Source organism: Botrytis byssoidea, assembly GCF_014898295.1.
Source record: "Botrytis byssoidea strain MUCL 94 chromosome Unknown BBYS_017, whole genome shotgun sequence".
In the NCBI taxonomy this organism is placed as follows: Eukaryota; Fungi; Ascomycota; class Leotiomycetes; order Helotiales; family Sclerotiniaceae; genus Botrytis; species Botrytis byssoidea.
The window spans coordinates 1,049,973-1,070,745 of NW_024065858.1; the positions used below are offsets into that span (position 1 = coordinate 1,049,973).

Sequence of the window (20,773 nt, forward strand, 5' to 3'; positions counted from 1 at the left end):
TTCATTGTAACTTTCCAGTGTGAACATCCCTGGCTGGTGACAATCTACTCAATTTGCAACGTTGCGTTCTACGGCATAGCAGTCGTCACTTCTCACATCGCTGCAGATGCCCCGGACAACTCGTAAACTTCTTTCGACCGGTCTTGTGTGATAAATCGAAGACATTGTGCAGGGAGATTGCGGCGAGGTGCTTCACACTAGGAATCATGAAGGGCGTGAGACTTGCACAACCAATAGCAATTAATGCAAAACATTTGATCATTCACCTAGGCATGTAAGACTTCTTCAATCATTCCCCCGATGAAATTGATTTGTTATCATGCATGAAATGTCTTCGCAAATACGAGGTATGAGTGCGTGAGCGTTGCAGATGCATTGCTCCCAGTCGATGATGCTGCAACAGAAAACGCGGAGAGAGATGGCTATTAGTGGCTTGTGCTAAGGTGGAGTGAAGCAACACTGGGATGGAAACCACTCGAACGAGACGAAGAAAGTGGAACTGGGTGGGATACTTGGAAATAATTTGGTGTCTGTAGAAAACTGACTTCCTCCTTTTGTCGCATTGAGCTGTTTGATGATGTTGGTGGCTATCAAGAGACTGTAAATTAGTAAAATGCGGCATTATGAAAGCTAACTTCTTTATCCGCGCCGAATATATTTGAAATACATAGTCTACCAAAGCATGAATAATCACAGTTCTTCTTCAACCAAGTTGTCGGGTCCTTGGTACATGAAGTACACATGTCACTACTTCACTTAGCAATTCGCAACAGATGTCGTAGAAGATCTGACGGTGAGAAAGTTGAATGGCAGACAGAGTTCAATTAGCCTAAACGAAAGGGCAATACGAAATCCGGAGTTAACTTTAGCATTCGGGAAACAGAAAGGCTTAACTCCAGGAATGCTTGGAGGTACATACCAAGTCATGATATTGTATGTATACCATAATAGGCTCGACTTCCGTTGGGGGGTTTCTCTCCATGCTTCACGATATGAGTGTGCAGTTTAACCCTTGTCATAGTGAATTTCACCTGCCATCCATAAGCAAAGTACTGGCGTTAGCACACACCCTTGCCAGTTTGGAATGGCCGAACTAAATTTTCATGGCTTGCTCAAGAAATCTTCAGTGATCGGTGGCGGGAATAGCGCAGATCTAGGCACGGTCATGACTGGATATGGAGGCTTTCAGATGTGAATCAAGCATTTGTGCGGCCCAGCCCGGAACTTGGCAGTGCTAGCGGAGACTGAACATGTCCGTAGATCTATCAGACCATAATTTATGGATCTCCTCCAAGTTGAGAAAGTGATAAGTCGACTAAATAAAATGCGGCACGGACATACACCCGGTCCCATTCCGCATTAATTGAATAACGACTGACCCGCCGTGGCGAGGCTTGTGTACCAAACAGTGTTCACTGTACTGCTCATGCCCAAAATATATAGTTAGTAACGATGAGTGAAGACTTTATGTAGATAACATATCACGGGTTCCACCCCTCATAATATTAGTTTATTGATTGTAGAACTTATTATATACGAAGTTTAAAAGTACAGAATAAATCCCCTGCTTGCATTGTAACTTGATCTTTGAGATTCTCCCAAAACTCGTCGGGATTATAGCCTTCGGAAAAGCTGATATGAAACTTCTTTAGTAACATTGCTGTTACGAACCGCAACTCTAGAAGGGTAACGGCTTTTCCGACGCATTGACGGGGACCTGATGAAATCTAGTTAGTCAATCTGTGAAGTATGGAGCTGAAGAGGTGGCTGTATAGATCAAGTTCACATACCGACGCTGAATGGAGCATATGCTCTCTGGTCAAGCACTAACTCAGGATGCGTAGTCCAACGCTCTGGAATAAACTCATCGGGTTCAACAAACGCATTAGGCACTTTTCGAGATAATATGATTAGCTTTAGGTAGGTATACGAAGAAGATGGAAATAAAATCACATACGACGATGCGAAGAATACTTCGTAGCAGTAACTTTCACCCCAGCCGGAATAAAAATACCATCAACCCAAAGACCGTCTGGGCCCGTCATCCTCGCTCCTCCTGTCAATGCTGGGGGGGCAATTCGAAGTACTTCTTTCACAGTAGCGTTGAGATGTGGGAGAGAGGCTAGTAGGTTCATATCTTTTACATCGATATCTTTCACCTCATCGTAGATCTTGCCATGCGTAGAAGGGTATTTGCAGATGTAGTACATCATGGCGATGAGCCCGGCTCGCGTAGTATCGCTACCGGCTGTCACTGCGGATAGTGTGCTTCCTAGAAGAATATTGTATCTGACTTTGTCGCTCTTTTTACCTTTTAGGTCGTTGTATTCCTCGATGAGAAATTGCGCGATATCTATCTCTTTGGTATCTTTCTGCGACGCTTTACATTAGTATCTATGATTTTACATGTAGGGTTTGAATATTTCTCAGCTAGACTGGGCTAGACTTACCTTCATCCGCTTTTGTATCGTTTCCCAACAAAAGTCCAAAGTCTTCGTTACGTGTCTCACGTTTTCCAAAAACGGGAAGAAGCAGAGACCAACTCGAGCCAGCCAGATAGCATCATTCATAGGGCTTAGCATAGCTAGAGCTCCTCTCTGATGTATGAGCTCCATTCTCTGTTTTTGTGCTCGAACGAAGCCGAAATCTTCTCCAAAAGTAATCAGACCCATCACATCGAAGGCAAACCATGACATAAAATCATTGAGCTTGATAGGTTTGGTATCTCGAGATTGAATTGCATCAACAAGGTCGTTTCCAAGAAGAATGATACGGTGTGAGTATTCTTTGACGGCTGCGAGGGAGTTAGATGGAGGTTGCGGAATGAAAGCATAGGGTTACATGGTGTCTTACGTACCTTTAGTAGAAATACCTTTGTTCCATGCATTTCGTCGTGATCGAACTTCTTCGGCATCCCGTTCAAAGACCACGGAGGTCATTGGATGCAAGAGATCATACCAAGGATCTTTGCTGTTGTTATTCTTCGCGCCATCAAGAAGCTCGATGCCGGCTGGGTGGAATATACAGAGTTCATTTGGGCCTGGAAGAAAGGTTTAGCAAACATCGTATGATTGACCTAGTCCAGGCCCCATGAGCAGGAGTGCGGTGATCAATGAGCTCACTGACCAGTTCGAACTATTGGGCCATATTCCTTATACACCTTGTGTAAAACCAAATGATTTGTGGAATTCCGGGAGTGCCATAGATGCCAAAACTTGGTGGCAGCTGCGAGTCTTGGACCAGGGAAATGCTTCAATTGATGGAAGAAGAGACGGTATGTTACAATGCTCCCAAAAAGACCAAGTAGGTAGCAAGCAAAAATTCCCAAAGTTGTCATATATTTACTTAATAAATAAGTGTGCTCGGTAGGGGATGTCAGAAACCAAATGACGGAGAATAGAGCGGTATGCGAAAAAACGATCTCATAGATGCGCAAATGCCATTCTCCTCGGATAAAAATGCTCAGATGAGCAGCAATGCCTGACGATATTGCTACAAGAGACAGGAGAATAGAATTCATGTTATTCGCTTCTCGTCGCACAGAACGTATTTGGTAGGATGTGATCAGGAATCATAGACCATGCCATTACTTGCGCATTAATGTTAATAAATGTGCGCGGAAGTAAGAAACCTTTCCAATCGAAGTACCGTTCCACAACGGCACGGCATTTCTATACGTTCGTCTGATTGGAATACCGCTTGAAGACTTTAGTGCCGCTACAGTGAAGATGTGAGGACTTCTAGATCCATCATGATCCATTCGGTCTCGCCGCAAAAATGGTGAACTGAACCGTTGTAATCTTTAATAGAGACATACCGCCGTGCGTTTGACCATGGCGAACTTGTTTGATTCACCGCATGATGTGGAAAAATTTCTCCATGCGGTTCGGTTCATGCACGGGATTCTGCTCTAGGACCTCGGATAATTGATTTAACCGTACGCAGCCCCGCTCACTCACCCTAGGATCAGCACTAACACATGCAGGAGGCACAGATGAGGCACAGATGAGGCAGTGCTGAAGGATCAATTGGAGACGGCCCTTTTCTCAAATGGGCATCGCCCGTTGGAACGCAAGGATTATCACGATCATCAAACCTTGCTGAGGGTCAGCATAGAAGTAGACTTTTGTGGTCCCGAACGACTTTCGAGCCATGCATGTAGTTACTAACATAAGCTTGCTGAGATGACAATTCGGTGAAAGACATACATAAAGTACGCGTAGAATACGTTGTCACTGCAGACCCAGTCTGGACCCAAAAAGATAGAAAGAGTAATGAGGGGCAAAAGGTTACATTGATCGAAATTATCACTACAAAAAAATAACAACCCAACCATTCTCCTTCTGTGTAACCGTTACATTTGACACAACAAAATTAACAAGTATTACTGCAGCAATTCGGCATTAAACCTTGCATAGTCGACCGTCGATTCGTTGCGTCCAACGGTCGCTTCCTACCGCACCCAGAGCATAAAATCTATCCAACGGATCGTACTTGGCTTTGATCGTATTCAGACGACCATAGTTTGCGCCGTAAAACGCGGTTTGCCAATTAGGTTGTTGGAAATCGGCTTCGTTCAGGTATACCGCTCCGTGAGGTGTAAGAGCAGCTAGTGCAGGCCCAATAGTGTTGGTCATATAGTCTTGGCTTGCAAAATTGGCTTGGAAATTGCTATAATCGAGATAAGTTCCGTATACAGCATTCATAAGCGTTTTTCTCCAGTATGGGTTCACAGCAATATCTGGCGCGCCGGGAACCACGGTTTTGTTGACATCCAGAGTGACACCAGCCATGACATAGTTGTTGTTGACAACAGATTTAAGAATAGAGATAAAACTATCAGTACTGTTTTGAACTACTGAACGAGGGATCAATCGCCCAGCAGTATTGGCATTAGAGACATTTGCACCGAAACCTGCAGACTGATAATAGTTCAGAAATGAGGTAGATACTGAGGATACATAAGCGTATGGAATCCCGCCTGCAGTGAGCGTAGAAAGAGTTGGCGCAATAAGGTTATCAATGACATCCTGTTCAATCTCAAGACCGACGATTGGCGACACTAGGAAGAAACCGGCACCAGCGGTCCATACAAGTTGCAGACCGCTGTCAACCATTTCCGGTAGCGATTGCAAGAAAATCTTGATAGCATTCCAGTATACAGTAGCACCTTCCACTGTAGATGGAGTAGCAAATTGCAAAGTCGCAGAGGAGATAGACTTTATCTTTGGGTGAAACTTGACGGTTGCCGACACAACAACACCATAGGTTCCACCTCCACCTCCAGAAAGGGCCCAGTAGAGATCAGAATGATTAGTTGGTGAAGCTGTAACCAGTGCTCCAGTACCGGTTACAACCTGCCATTCCAGGACTTGATCAACTGCAAGACCAAACTTTGTAGCAAGCGGGCCGTGTCCCCCTCCCTGACTGTAGCCACCTGCCAACGCCACAGTAGGACAGTTTCCTCCTACTATAGTTCCGCTATTTGCTTCAGCAAATCGGTAAGCCTGAATAGATGATACACCAGCTCCAAGGACTGCTGCTTTCCCATTATATGCAGTAGATTTATATGAATCAATAAGAGAGAGAGATGTCATATAATGTGTCCATATAGAAAGTGCTCCTGCACCAGTAGATTTGCCATTATAGTCGTGACCAGTTCCACGAATAACCAAGCGAAGGTCGAACAGGTTAGCAAAGATGACAGCTTCACTAATATGTAACGAGGATGTTGCGTTGACGGTATAGCTGACATAGTTTCCCAAAGTGCATGATGCTGACTCTGGAAGGAAAGGGTTGCAAGAGTTGTTCGTGAACATCCATGCCATAGCAGAGGAGGAGGAGGCTAGGTGGGGCTCGGGAAGGTACCAGTTATTCTGAAGATTGTCGCAGGCAGCCTTGTCATAATGATCTTGGTGACAGATTGCAGCGATAGGTACCGAGGCAATGAGCCTCCCGCCAAGTGTCGCATTGAAAACAGCCCACTCCGAGGCGTTAGGATAGAAGGCATCCCCAGGGAAGTTGCGACAGGTTGAAGTAAGGGAAGAGGCAGTGACCATCAAAGGGCAGGAACCAAAAGGGTAGGAACCAAATGGGACCATTGACATGATTGCGATAGCAGAAAAGCTCTTTACAAGCCCTCGATGAAAATTCGCGAGGAAGCCGCCGTGATCAATCATCTTAACGGTTTCAGGATCTTGGCCGCAGTTGTCCTTGGTTAATTGGTGATTGGTGATCGGTCTGTGCTGCGGCGAAGGTGATGTGACTGCGACAAAAAGTGTGGTTCGGATGCAACCGCGATTTGATTTATTCAACAAGAACGTAACAATTCGTGAATCAGCTTCCGTGTTGCATATGCACGCAGAGTGTCACGTGCAATAAAACGAAATTGATGTTACAAAAGCTTGTGTTGCAGAGAAAAAGATAAAAACTGGAAGATACTTATTACAGAAGTATACGAAAACCTCGTGTTCAGCTACCTCCCTCAAAAAAGGTTATTCCGGAAGAAGAATCCAATATGAATTTGCCTCCACAATTTTGCTATCGTAGGATTCTTCCAATAAAACAAGCATTGCTTTCCGACCCCGAATTGAGAAAAGAAAAGGATTGTATGCTTACCACACTATTTTTTTTCGAAGACAATAACTAGGAAGACTGAGTAGTGGACCGGGTTAATATCCCTGTCCCGAAGAGGAAGGTAATATATGCGAGTTGGAGATATTATGCACAGTGTGCTTACTCAGACCAAACCATGCTACCTGTACTGATTCCAAATTCAGGAGGCTATAATTGTAATACCAGGGTTACATTTTGGTACGTATGGCCAAGTCTGATTGCCTTGCGCGAGAAAGGATGGTTGGAAACTTCAATTAATCCTTCAGCCAATCTCCTTGGTTGGTATATCTGTAGGCACCATCTCAATACTTCTTGTTGCTTTTTCTTACCCAGCTCATCGGTAATGTCGATAATAGAACACAAGAATTTGAAGAACAGGCAATAAACCTCCAAATGGCTACGACAGAGCGTGGGAAGGCTGTGATAGTCTGGTTAATAGTGTTTACAATACTTGTAACACTGAGTATGATCGGTCGGTTTTGGGCCCGACGGATACAACGAAGAAAGCTTTCTCTCGACGACTTCTTCGTTGTCTTTGCATTTGTAAGCTCCGCTTCCACGTCTTTCGTTCCGATAGACAAAATGTCTAACCGAAATACAGCTTAACCTCATTGGACTCGAGATTCCAACATTTATGAGTGCGTGCATATCGATAATCATCCAACAGTTGGTGGAATTGCACTGACTGAATCCCAGGCTACCATCATAATCTTGGAGCTCATGCAGTGGACCTTTCTTATGAAGATTCCACATTTCAACATAAGGTACGTCATCGAGAAGAGAGTAGGCTGATAAGCATAGGAAGCTTATATTTGTTTCCAGGCCCAGTATTCCGCCTCCTTCACTTGGACGTTTGCGACATGTTTCGCGAAATTGGCGGTATTATGGATGTACCTCACTATTTTCCCAGGCCGCAGGCTCAAGTGGGCCGTCTACGTGACGATGGGGCTTAGTGTTGCCTTTTTGATCGCCTTCGTCCCAATTTTCATGACTGTGTGCCTGCCAGTATCAGCGCAATGGAGCCCCGACATTATGTTTACCTTGGCTCACTGCAGGGCCATTCAAACCCAAGAGTTCGCGTCAGTAGGGGCGAACATGGCTTTGGATCTGATTATTGTCATGATTCCGATTCCCTCTGTATGGTGCTTACAGATGAGTGTAGCCAGGAAGGTTTTCGTTACATCTATGTTCAGCCTGGGATTGGCGTAAGTTTTTCATCAAAATACATGTTTCGTAGGCTTTAACTGAGAAATTCCTTTCCAGCGTGGTCGGTATTGGCGCATGGAGAATTGACACCACTATTAAATCCACGAAGTCGGTCGACTGGAGCTGGTTCGTCGTCCCTGTCGGGCTACAAAGCCATCTCGAACTTTGGCTTGGAATCATCGCCGCAAACTTACCGCAAATGAGCCCTCTATTGACTAGGCTCCTTCTTCCAGCCATGTCAAGTTTTTATAAATCAATCACCTCCAGCAGATACACTCTGAGTAGAACTGGTGGACAAAAAGACACGTCTGGGTCGACGGATAATTCGTGGGGAGGAAAGAGCAGCCGGAGGAGATTCACACAAATCAGTAACGAAAGAACCGAGCTTGAATCTATGGAAGTCCCTCTTGGCACAATCGAAAGACGCCACGAAACTAATATTGAGTCTAGCCAACATGATTCTCAGGAGTTTCCCAAGTCGAAGATTTGGCGGGAAATCGAGGTTAGCATAAATCATGAATAGCATGACGGAGTTGCACTATCCTTGTACTATATATGTAATCCTAGTATTTGTGCGAAATTTATGCAAGTTTTAACGTCAACACTAGCACATCGCGATACTAGGTTTTGAAATCGGTGATAAGATGTCAGAATATCATTTGATTTTGAATTATTTCGTTGGTATATGTATTTAACTTTTTATTGGAGGTTAAGATTTATAATAATAATAATAATGATAATATTATTATTATAATAATAATGGAAGACTTAATCAATTTAAGCTTAGGGACGAATCGAATATATATATAATAAGAGTTGAATTGAAGTCAATTTATAAAAGCTAGGCTGGATTGAAGTGAAATTGCTCATTTTCTTTAGGTTTCCTTTAAAGAATACTCTAGGTTTATATAGTTTATAATGAAATTCTAATATATTCTATACTTATAAATAAGATCGATTTAAATCGAATCTTATGGAATCTTATGGAATCATTTGATATAAAACGAAAATACAATCAATCAAATTTAATCAATTTAACAATAATATTTCCATTTGATTTCATTTTATTCTATTTCGTTATAAATCAATTGAATAAGAGATATTATTATAACGTGGTTTATTAGTGAGTGGGTTATATCAGTAAATGGATTACTTTCACCTCAATTTATACTTTCAAAACTATATTATTTAATAATAATCAAATCAATTAATTAAAATTATAAAGAATTTAATAATCTAGGATCTATTATATTATTTTAACAAAATCTTATATTATATCCTATCTTTCCATATTTACTATAACATCTATTAGAAAATATTTCTTTATTAGAATTCCCCTCTTTTTAATATTTATTATATTAAATCTGAATATCGATTTTTTACTAAAATAATATATCAAAAGTCTTTTATTTAATAAATATTTCTTTTTAATATAATTAGAATTTTTTCACATATTAATATTTACTTAATACTTTATTTACTACCCAAAATATATAAATCTTTATATTTAAAAGTATATTTTTATAAACTAATCTCTTTATATTCTTAATTAAAACTAATATAATTTCAAATATAAATATAAAGAAATTTAATTAATAATAAATTATTCAAAATTTAATTAATATTAATCAAAAAAAAGCTTTAATTGAATTACAAAAAGTTTAAAAAATCCATTAATCTAAATCGAAAAAAAAAGAATAAATGTATAAACTCGAATATCTAATTTCGAAAATATAATTTTAAAATTAAATAGAATTAAACCTATTCCTCAAAACCCTGATTTTATATTTTAAAAGATAATTGATTCCTTATATATAGCTTTAAAAACTATAAAGAATTTAATTTTCAAAATATAATTAATATATACCTTAATAAATCCATCAATTTAATTATTATATAAACATTTTAGATTACTAAAATAATTCATATCAAATAATTAAATTAAATAATTTGAATATAATAATAAATATATGTATTTAATATTATTCTTTTTATAATAATTCTAAAATAATATTAATTCATAATTTTCATATCTATTCAATATCAATATTCGATATTTACTCTTTCTTCAATTCTTAATATATTTATTAAAATATTTCAAATATTCTAAACCCGTTTTATTATTTATTTATCTATTAGATATAAGTTTAATAACTTAGTTTATAGGAAGATTCATTTGAATATATTAATTAAAAGGATAAATTTACTCTTAAATTATTAAAAATAGAGGAATAGTTTTATCCTTTTTATTTTCATATATTATTGCTATAGCTTATTCTTAATTATCTAATTATATTAATTTACTTCTATTATATCTCTTAATATTAATAACAATTATTATTATATATATAATCCCTATTATAAAGTTTGTTTTATTAAAATTATAGAAATCTCTATTCAAAATACTATATTTTGCTTACATATTCATAATTAATTGAAATTACTTTTTAAGAAGTTTAGGATTCTTATAAAAAACTCTTTGAAAATTATAAAGATAATTAAAATATATCTTTAATTCAATTTAATACTTTACAAATTAATATGCCCAAAGCTTCCTAATATATTTTATATTCCTTAATTCAAAAATATAATTTATTATATCTTCTACATTCTTAAATTTAAATAGAAAACCTTTCAAATCTATATTAATTATATATTCAGAAATAATATTTTCTTTTAATTCTAAAAAATTATGAAATTTACATTGATATTTAGAATAAAAAGTAAAACCTTTGATTCTATATTATAATATTATATTTAAAATATTATATATCTTTATAGCTTTTCGAATACTTATTTTTTTATTTTTCTAAATAGTTTTGATAATAAGGAATATACAAGCTTTTTGATTATTTGAATTTATTATAGATTATTAATAAAATATATATTGAAAGAGAAAAGAATAAATTAAGATGAAAGTAATTCATTTACTGATATAACCCACTCACTAATAAACCACGTTATGACTAAATTATAATATAATTTTATAATACAAAATCATATTATAAATACATTAGTCATCAAGGTATCTCTTGATTAGTAAGATATTAATAAGTGATTTAGTGGACTTATTATGGATTTTCACACTTTTGTCGTTCGGTTGTAAGGTTATTAGTGAGATAGTCTGCACAATACTAGTATTGACGACTACGACTACAGTGTTCTTCTGTACAACCCCCAGCGTCGCTAACCTTAACCTGAACCTTAACTTTTAAATATTTCGCCTATATCCAAAGTACTGCGAACAAATAAGAGGTTCAAATTATCTCGAAGTCATCATCTGATTATTTGTTGAGATTGGCAGGCGAAAGAAATTCTTCAGTATATACAGTCACCATGCACTTCTATTAGTCAAAACTTCACAAAACGCGTTTTTTCATACATTACACTTGCACAATCACATTTTATTATTTTATTTATATTTTCAATTTATAATATATAATATATTAAAGATATACAAAATAATCCTTATAAATATTTTATTTTATATATATATAGCAAAATAGTTAGTAAGGCAAAAAAAAGTCTTAATTTCTATCAAATTATAAAGAGCTTTAAACTCTTTTATGGAATTATATAATATATCCTCTTATAAAATCTAGTATATAATAATAATATATATCTATTATATACTAATCAATCTAAATTATATACTAAACAAAACAAACGAATACTATTATAATATATATAATTATTTTTAAAAACTATATATAAATAAATTATTTAAAAGATTAAGCTTGATTATAATATTAGAATTATTAAAAGGATTTGATTGATATAATATAACTAATTAAAGATATAAAAAAAGATTAGAATTATATTAATATATTACTATTAAATAGTTTAAATAGTATCTAACTTATAGGGGGTTAATAATTAAAGAATGAGATTTAATTATATAATTAGATAAATACTTTATAGAATAGGGAAAAAAAAAAGATTAGAATAATACTTTTATATTAATTTTTAGAAATAAAACTTAAAAATAATCAAAATATATAATATAAATAAAAATATAAAGATTATATATTAAAAAAGCTTTTAGAATATTAAAAGGAGTAATCTATATATAATAAATAGGGATTTGAGAATACAAAATATGAGTATAGTATTAAATTTTATCTTAAGATTTCTTAAAATTGAAGTAAACTTTATTTTTGAAAAGTTTGATTTAGGGTATGAATTTATGTAGAATAATACTTCTATTTATTATATTTATAAAATATAAGATTGATTTCAAAAGAAGGAAATCCCTTTATTAAAGAATTAACCTCCTTATTCTTTTAATCTTAATTCTATAAAGTATATATAATAAAGCCTAAAGATAAGAGTATATAAGATATTTCCTAATATTATTATTAATAAAAGCAAATCAGAATATGTTTATCAAAAACTAAAGAGTTATTTACAAGTAGTTTAGGATATATTAGATAAAGAATTATTTAATAATTTAGGAATTAATATATCTTTTAGAATTGAGGCTTATATTATAATAAATAACTAATATATTAAATATTAATAGATTAAAAATCAATAATAGAATAATTTTTATATATATCAATAATATAAGAATGTATTATATATTTATTTAAATTTAATAATTTTATAATTCTTGATTGATTTAATATTTAATATTGAAAAAGGGTGGTGCAATATGTAACATCATAAAATAAGCGGGGGGGCGGATATAAGTGGTCTAGTATTGTACGAGCACATAGGGCGTGAATGTAGTAATCTGAAGGTTAATAATCATCGATTTTTTCTCAATATTTTAACTCTCGCATAAGGTCACCCTCCTTCACCTCCCTATTCTGTTAACTCCTTGTCATTATAGTGTTCAAAACATATGCATAGTAAGTCTAAGATTACCCCCTCCCCCACCTTCCTATTCCGTTCCCTCCTTGTCATTATAGCATTCAAAAACACATACATACTGCATAGTAAGCCTAAGATTACTCCCTTCTCCACCTTCCTATTTCATTCCCTTTTTGTCATCATAACATTCAAAACACATACATACTGCATAGTAAGCTTATTAATTGTCACAACAACTACGGAAAAGATCAGTGGGGCGAGCACGAGCCCCTCCCCTCCTACACACATGCTAGCTAGGCAGCTGATTACGCATCTAGATACATTTATCCTCCAGGCACGAAAGGCCATCCTTCGCATCCAAGGGTAAAGATGGTACTATTCTGAATCTTCTCGGCTTGCGCACAAAGTTCATCAACATCCCAGTTAGCCCAGATCATCCGTCCATTCAGGAATTTTGTCTTCGGCTGGGTAAGCCACACTAGGAAGTTCGCAGGCAACGCAGCTGTGGATGGGAGGCATGGATTAGTAATTATGATCTTTGAAAATAGGACGGAGCAATGGTACATACCAGTGTCCATCGGTAGTGTAGCAGGATCAACATCAGCTGCACGAAATACCTTGGTGTCCACCATTCCAGGGTGGACAGTACAAATGAAGATGTCAGGGTTCTCCAATGCTAAGAACTCCATTATCTTCACTTGTGCCGTCTTGGCACTCTGGTAAGCCGATTGCCCAGCAATCCATGTAACTGGTAGCACCAAACTCCCTGAGGTGAGTCCGTACACATATGCGCCAGCCTTATTCGCATTTGGAAAAAAGGCTTGGGCCATTATGACAATGGATTTAACATCAGTCTAGTTAAAAACGCTTAGCAGATCATTGTTAAAATCGATATCGGACGAACCTCATATGCTTCCCACCACTTGGCGAGATCTACAGAGACAATAGGTCCCTTGATACCCTTGCTTGCCGCACCCATCACGAGAACATCCCACGTGCCAACCGCCTCAGCTACCTTTTTTATTCCTGCCTCATCAGAAACTGATGTAGCAAATACTGAGCTGCTGGCTGTGTTCTGAGGGATTTGACTCTGCGTCTCAAGTAGATCTGATTCAGTGCGGCCAATGAGTACTAAATGCTTGGCTCCCGCTTTGGCAAAGGCCAAGGCTGTCTCGCGTCCAATTCCGCTACCCTATGATAGAACAATAAGCATCTGCGTATGTTTTCGAAATGTTATAAGGAGTCTTACCGCTCCTGTGACGATGACAGTTCGTCCTGCTTGACTAAGGGCTGGCTGAGTAGCGTCAATAGCTTGATAGACATCGTTGTGCCAAGTGGCTGTTGGGCACGGATATGGAGGTTGCATCGTGGCTTCAGCAACTTGTATTTATGATGGCCGAAGATTATGGAGATGGTTTGAAATCAGGTATTCTGTCGTTCAACAAGTTCTCAAGAAATAAGTATTTCGAAAGAAGAGGAACCATGAAATAGAGGAGTATTATATGTTCTGATCAGCATTGCTGATTACTCGGTCCTAGATAGAACCAACAAAAGAGGGGGGGCGCAGTGCATGATGTGGTTTCACAAATTCACTCGCGACCATACTATATACGATAACGCTGGCAATTACGTTACTATTTTTAATACATAGTGTTGGGAACGTCGGGGAATCGTGACATTTGGTTTCTTAAAAATTTCGGAGAAAGAACATTTTCTTTGATTAATCAATCACTGGTAACTTTGGTGAGCGTATTATGGTATTTTAGAATTGAGGTTGCACCGGATCATGTGCCGAGTACGGAATTGTCCTTCCACATTCTCGAACCCCTGCTTTAACAATCCTCGCTCTTATGCAATATACCGAAAGTAGTAACCGAATCACGTGACATATGTTCGTACAGATTATCTCCATAAGCCTTTCATTATAAGCCTAACCCAGAGTCATCACTGATGGTTAAAATTGCCGCCATTGCTCATGTCCAAGAGGCATGAGTGATAACAATGCTGTCCAGCAACACCACACTTGCCATGTCCATTTATCCTCATCTTTTCCGCTGCGCAAAATACATCTGTATGATACATAAAAGCCGATGAGCATTGCTGGAATAGACGCTATCCATTCACCCCAGAAGAGCGCACAAATCGGACTCCAAAGGAAAATAGGAATTGCAAGTGTCCACCTAGTAATCCGCTCTCCCAAAAGAATTGGTGCAGTTTCGCGCCCTCTCGACTTATCACCAAGTATATCTTTCAAATCTTGGACATGCATTGTTGTCATAATGACACCACTAATTACTAGAACCCATAACTGTCCGACAGGTGTGATAACTGCATCAGAAGAACCGCCTCCGCCGATAGCGACTTTCAGAGAACTTCGGTTATACACCCAAAAAGCGAGAGCAGCGATGAAGTTACGCTGGATCCAACCATCATCTGACGCTTTGAGATCATTGTAAACCCACGTTCCCGTCAAAATACAAGCCGTTTCGGCTCCAACACAGAGAAAACAGTGATTGATAGCGAGTATAGCAGGAATTAACAACTGCAATGCTAGACGCACTTCCGTACGAGTCACCAGGCCTTGAGGTATAGGCCTCCATGGTTTATTTAGCTGATCCTCGGTTACGGACTCCCATAATCGCTGGTTGGCGAGGACAAAGATTAGTAGGTTCGACCAGTTGAATAACACGACAGCAGGAATTCTCCAGAGCACTTCCCGGACCGAAATGTGGTCTCCTGAGACGAGAGGAGGTCCAGCAAGCGCACAACAGATCCCGAATACCGTGTTAGGAACGACAAAGGTCACAACGTCGCTGCTCGTAAATCGCCAAAAGTATCTGACAATTTTGGCAAGGATCTCGACTCGTTTCACCAAAGAAGGAGACTCGACTACGGATATGGCGTCCATTTTGGCCGACATTTTGGTGTTTTCCGATTGCAGATGGAACTATTGTAATGTTATAAACATCAGAAAAATACTGGGCCAAGAAATTATTGCGGTTCTATAGGTTCGGATCGGAACTTTGATATAAATTCCACCCACCCGCATTCAATTGGATTGGTGGATAAAAAAGAGTCCCCAGTTTCTCGGAGTGGATAATTTCCATGGGTATCGACGGAACTCCCTGCAAATTGTAAGTGTGGGGTCAGATAGTCGCAAATATCCCAAAAGGGATAAAGTAATTGCTTGCGATTACTCTGCTGCAGTCAGCATGAAGTGTTATGAGGTGATTCAGAAATTTCTGCTTAGATATCATTATAATTTGTTAATATATTCATGCAGCTAGTCATGTCAGGGGGGCCTGGTGCACAATTTAGGAATAGACGCTACTTAAGGCAGCTGTCAAATCAATCTTTGAAGCATCGGATAGATAACCATGATATCCCGGATGCATTTTACTACGCTTTCATGTGACTTTTCAATCAGCCCACTCCTGCTACTTTCGTTTCGGACAGACATGTCGGGCTGTGATTACCTGTATGCTGTGCTGCGCCTCTCCTGGGTAAATTCCAATGAGATTGCGTCTTATTCTTAATCATTTAGGCTGAATGCGTGGCTTCCTAGTGCCTCGATTACTGGCAGGCAGTTGAGTTTTCCTGGCACACACTTCTCTAGTTTTTATTTCACGCGCCGCACTTACAGCACCGCAAAGTAATAATTCGGCGCAATATAATGGCCGATCTCTTACTTGATGCATCTCAGAAAAGACGCGGATCCTTCATGAATACTCGGTGTCACATACTGCATTTCACGATGCAACGTTCTGCTGTAGCATCGCGTTTTAGAGGTACGAACTCTATTAGGATGCTCCGGGAACGAAAAGATACAAGCTGCTACTCACCTTCCTCTTACACATATCGTCACATTTTCAAGCCGGTTGGCGAATTCATGCTGAGAATCATTTGTCAATATCAACATCTCATCGCATGGCTGAACAAATGGCCTTCCTCTCCTGTGATCAATTACTTGTCTCTTTCTGGGCTGCGTTTTTTCCTTTTGCTCTGCAGACTCCAAGATGGAAATTTCCCACCGCCAAGTCTTATACAGGTTCAAACCTCTCATTATTATTTTTATCATACTCATAAGTGGACCATGGCTTTGTGCATCTACTATCCTCAAAAGCTGTCGCTGTTTTCCAGGAGACTTATGCTGGCCCAGCGTATCAGAGTGGGCTGCATTTAATACATCTGTAAATGGAAGACTGATCTCAACTATACCAATCGGCTCTGTGTGCCATGAATTCTTCAGAAACCAAAGCACGTACAATGTATCAAAATGTACTGATCTGCAGGCCGCTTGGATCGACCCCCAGACTCATGCGGATACATCTCACTCCGTCATGGCACCATTCTGGGCGAACCACAGCTGTGATCCTTTCTATCCTACTAAGAGTCAGTGCGTCGTAGGTACCTACGTCCAATATGCAGTGAATGCCAGCTGCACGTCAGACTATCAAGCTACACTTGCGTTTGCAACAAAGCGAAATCTGCGTTTGGTAGTCAGGAACACAGGGCATGATTACTTTGGAAAATCTTCGGGTGATGGTGCCTTAGCCATCTGGACACATCATATTCGGGACTTTAAATTCCTGGATTATACTTCGAAGGGATACACAGGAAAAGCTATGGTGATTGGTGCCGGACTGCAGGTTCTAGAGGCTACTACTTTGGCTCATATACAGGGTTTGACGATTGTTGGGGGAGCTACTGCCAGCGTAGGTATTTCAGGGGGTTATACTCAGGGTGGTGGTCATGGCCCACTACTGTCGAAGTATGGATTTAGTGCAGACCAGGTTTTGGAATGGGAGGTGATCGCTCTTGATGGACGACATATGAGAGCATCTCCATATCGCAATCAAGCTCTATATTGGGCGTTAAGCGGCGGCGGCGGTGGGACTTACGGGCTAGTCCTCTCAATGACAGTCAGAGCGTATCCGGAAGAAGTGACAACAGCCGCGAATCTCACATTCACCAATCAAGGTGTCTCCCAAGATCTATTCTACAGCTCTGTGGCAGCCTTTCATAGTATCCTCCCTGCTCTAACAGACGCGGGTGGCGTGGCTATTTGGACACTGCAGACTACAGGATTCAATTTAGCTCCAGCTACAGGACCAGGCATGACGAAAGAAAAGATGGATGAGATCTTTGCACCTGTATTACAAGCGTTGACCGATCTTCAGATCTCATACTGTAAGATTTATCTATATATGTCTTATATATATGGCTAAGTACTAATACATAACGATTCAGCATATACATCGGTCGAGTTTCCTAACTTTTACGAAAGTACCATTGCTATGAATAATCCTTCGGAGACTTCTATTTTTCAAATCGGCAGTCGCTTGCTCCCTCGTTCTGGTTTGACTACCAACTCAAGTGAGTTAATAGATGCTCTTGCGAGTATATGCTCCTATGGTGCTGGGATTAGCGGACTTGCTTTCAAAGCTCCTTCGAACTCTTCATTCCCCAACTCAGTCAATCCCGTCCTTAGAAGTAGTATGATTAGTTTCGTAGTAGGAACGTAAGTATATTCAATTCAATTATTACTATAAAACTAGAGCTAATTGTCGTATCATAGCTGGTGGAATAGAACTGATTGGGAAGCAAATCTCGAGAACCAAGTACTACTGACAGATACTTTACTTCCACTAATAGAAGAATTTACACCGGAGGGAGGATCTGCATATTTAAATGAAGGGGATATCCGGGAGAAAGAGTGGCAGCGGGTGTTTTACGGTGATAATTATAAATCTCTTCTTAGTATCAAAAATGAGGTTGATCCTAAAGGTCTTCTATGGGGCCGGACAGCAGTAGGAAGTGAATCCTGGGCAGAAGATTCTAATGGGAGACTCTGTAGAGTTGATATTTAAAGTAATTCATATATTATATCAGGTTTCTCTTCTTTTGTAATATCATGCTTAAGTGATAGCCAGGCATATGTAAGGGGTGGAGCCCGTGATGTCTGGCTCGGGCAGAGCCTTCGCTTACCGTTACCAATCACATGGTATACATATATAATTGAGAACTGAAAGCGGAAATCTCTTTTTCTTTCTTTATAGAATCGTACATAGTGTTATAGATACTTATTCGAGGGTATATACTACGAATACTTTCCGCCGGAACATGTATTAAACTAATCGCCTACTATTCAAAGAAAACAGTGAATTATAAGGGTAGATAAGTGTCTTATTAATCAAGCATTTTATAAATTAATCGAAGTAATCTCTAAAATGATATTATATAAATTAAAATTATTTTGAATTAGAACTTGATATCTATAATCAGAATTAAAGTATCTTTTAGATCAAGGGATTTTTATATGTTTTGGGGATTTATAATTCTTATAAGGAAAGTTATTCAAGTTTTGATAATATTATTTGAGGTAAATTTATTTTATCTTAATTCAATTGATAGAGTAAGTATTTTATTAATTAGAATAAGGTATTACATAAAATATTTTTGTATTTATTTATTTATTTATTTATTTATTTATTTATTTAACTATATATTTGATATTCATGACTTTCATATGACGTATGGTTTTCTTTTCAAAAAAGTTGAAGCTGGGTCACCGATTATGTCAATTGCGCAGACTGAAGCAAGATGAATTTTGGTTAGTATACATCTAGAATAATTTAGTTCTTTCTAGTATCATCTCTATACAGGAAAGACTACTTCTTTATTCTTTTTGCTTCACGTTCTATAGGCTGGTCTTCAATATGCCAATACGAGCGGATTTTAAATGTTATATAACATCTATTTACAGCTGTTTTAATCTATTAAATATTAAATATAACTTCTATTAATCTAAACTTAGTTATTATACTCTAACTATTATTCCAATGATTTTATTGATGATTAGCACTAGTGGTAGCCATAACCCTAAGGGGGGTAGTAACCCAGGCAAAAAGTCTCCAATTGATCACTACTCCTCCTAACTCTAATTTAGAACTTTCCAAAAATTTAAAAAAAGAGATTAATAAATATTCATTTGAATTATATTTATTCAAAATTAGCTTTTTGAAATCTTTTAATTGAAGCTTTTATATTGAATTGAAATAACCCTCGTTTCTAAAAGATTGAAAAGAATGAAAGAAAGCTATAGTAATTTCTGAAGATAGAGGGAATAATGACCTACAAAATGAATGACATTGATCACTACCTTTAATTCTATATATAATAGAAAATTTATTAAAATTTTATAAGGAACTAGAGCTTATTTTCATTTAAGTTTTGAATTCTAAAAACAGATTTAATTTATCTTTCGAATTAATTGATTTATACTGATTCCAAAAAAGCTTCGATTTGTAGGAGCAGAAGGGGTGGTGTTTAGCAAAAAGTAGCATAGGGTAATTGAATTACATAATCGAAATTTCAATAATAATTTCAATAAGAATACTAATAAAAATAATAGAAAAATAATAATAAGAATAATAATAAGAATATTAATAAAAAGAATAGAGAAAATAAGAAGAATAATAATAAAAAGATTAATAAGAATAATATTAATAATATGAAGATCAAATATGTGGTAAGGGGGTTAGAATAAGGAGTGGCAAAAAATTTGAAAGATAAATAGCTTATTCGAAGCGTCTTGATTCAATGAATTCAATAATATTATTTTTATTATTATAAGAGTGTTGTAAAGCTAATAAAATAGGAAAAAGCTAATAATACAGAGGTTTTTTATATTATTAAAGATTTCATTACCTTTTCCAATCGAGATTTTTTTTGCATCTTTATTATATTATTAACTATATTAGAGTTCTCTCTATATTATGGTAAATTACAAGCTCTAAAAGTTTTATATATGATTTTATATATTTCCTAACTATTATTCCAAGGATTTTTTTGATATATATTAATAATAATAATATGGATTGATAGGGGGGTAATAGTATAAGCAAGAAATCCATTTTATATTATTATTTTAAATTCAATAAAATATTAATATTTTTGAAAACTTTGAATTAAATGTTAATAAAAAATCCTCTGAATTTTAATTTTAATTTTAATTTTAATTTTGATTTTGATTTTAATCTTAATTAGGGTTAGGGTTAGGGTTAGGGTTAGGGTTAGGGTTAGGGTTAGGGTTAGGGTTAGGGTTAGGGTTAGGGTTAGGGTTAGGGTTAGGGTA

At 37.2% G+C, this 20,773-nt stretch overlaps 6 protein-coding genes across 6 annotated transcripts; 2 read left to right on the forward strand and 4 right to left on the reverse strand.

The window, feature by feature from the left end:
* Positions 1-1,529: 1,529 nt before the first annotated feature.
* Positions 1,530-3,520, reverse strand: EAE97_008367 (uncharacterized protein; the record flags this gene model as incomplete). The annotated part of the gene is made up of 6 exons (XM_038878881.1): positions 1,530-1,717; positions 1,791-1,892; positions 1,958-2,372; positions 2,451-2,794; positions 2,858-3,040; positions 3,127-3,520. The coding sequence occupies 6 exons, from the start codon at positions 3,518-3,520 to the stop codon at positions 1,530-1,532; spliced, it is 1,626 nt and encodes a 541-aa protein (XP_038730561.1).
* Positions 3,521-4,403: 883 nt separating this feature from the next.
* On the reverse strand, positions 4,404-6,107 carry EAE97_008368 (uncharacterized protein; the record flags this gene model as incomplete). The annotated part of the gene is made up of 1 exon (XM_038878882.1): positions 4,404-6,107. One exon carries the CDS (start codon positions 6,105-6,107, stop codon positions 4,404-4,406), a length of 1,704 nt encoding a protein of 567 aa, XP_038730562.1.
* Positions 6,108-6,866: 759 nt separating this feature from the next.
* On the forward strand, positions 6,867-8,668 carry EAE97_008369 (uncharacterized protein). Its single transcript, XM_038878883.1, has 5 exons — positions 6,867-7,158; positions 7,217-7,253; positions 7,312-7,379; positions 7,438-7,820; positions 7,879-8,668. Exons 1-5 carry the CDS (start codon positions 7,009-7,011, stop codon positions 8,342-8,344), a joined length of 1,104 nt encoding a protein of 367 aa, XP_038730563.1. The 5' UTR covers positions 6,867-7,008; the 3' UTR covers positions 8,345-8,668.
* A 4,291-nt stretch (positions 8,669-12,959) lies between these two features.
* Positions 12,960-14,002, reverse strand: EAE97_008370 (uncharacterized protein; the record flags this gene model as incomplete). Its single annotated transcript, XM_038878884.1, has 4 exons — positions 12,960-13,138; positions 13,205-13,490; positions 13,541-13,828; positions 13,886-14,002. The coding sequence occupies 4 exons, from the start codon at positions 14,000-14,002 to the stop codon at positions 12,960-12,962; spliced, it is 870 nt and encodes a 289-aa protein (XP_038730564.1).
* Positions 14,003-14,590: 588 nt separating this feature from the next.
* On the reverse strand, positions 14,591-15,556 carry EAE97_008371 (uncharacterized protein; the record flags this gene model as incomplete). Its single annotated transcript, XM_038878885.1, has 1 exon — positions 14,591-15,556. One exon carries the CDS (start codon positions 15,554-15,556, stop codon positions 14,591-14,593), a length of 966 nt encoding a protein of 321 aa, XP_038730565.1.
* Positions 15,557-16,099: 543 nt separating this feature from the next.
* On the forward strand, positions 16,100-18,526 carry EAE97_008372 (uncharacterized protein). Its single transcript, XM_038878886.1, has 3 exons — positions 16,100-17,826; positions 17,887-18,157; positions 18,215-18,526. The coding sequence occupies exons 1-3, from the start codon at positions 16,653-16,655 to the stop codon at positions 18,504-18,506; spliced, it is 1,737 nt and encodes a 578-aa protein (XP_038730566.1). The 5' UTR covers positions 16,100-16,652; the 3' UTR covers positions 18,507-18,526.
* Positions 18,527-20,773: the final 2,247 nt, after the last annotated feature.

Coding starts and splice junctions, on each gene's coding strand:
- EAE97_008369 (XM_038878883.1), top strand. CDS start 7,009: ATGGCTACGACAGAGCGTGGGAAGGCTGTGATAGTCTGGTTAATAGTG. Junction 7,380..7,437: donor ATTCCACATTTCAACATAAG/GTACGTCATCGA, acceptor ATTTGTTTCCAG/GCCCAGTATTCCGCCTCCTT. Junction 7,821..7,878: donor ATGTTCAGCCTGGGATTGGC/GTAAGTTTTTCA, acceptor ATTCCTTTCCAG/CGTGGTCGGTATTGGCGCAT.
- EAE97_008372 (XM_038878886.1), top strand. CDS start 16,653: ATGGAAATTTCCCACCGCCAAGTCTTATACAGGTTCAAACCTCTCATT. Junction 17,827..17,886: donor CGATCTTCAGATCTCATACT/GTAAGATTTATC, acceptor ATAACGATTCAG/CATATACATCGGTCGAGTTT. Junction 18,158..18,214: donor ATTAGTTTCGTAGTAGGAAC/GTAAGTATATTC, acceptor GTCGTATCATAG/CTGGTGGAATAGAACTGATT.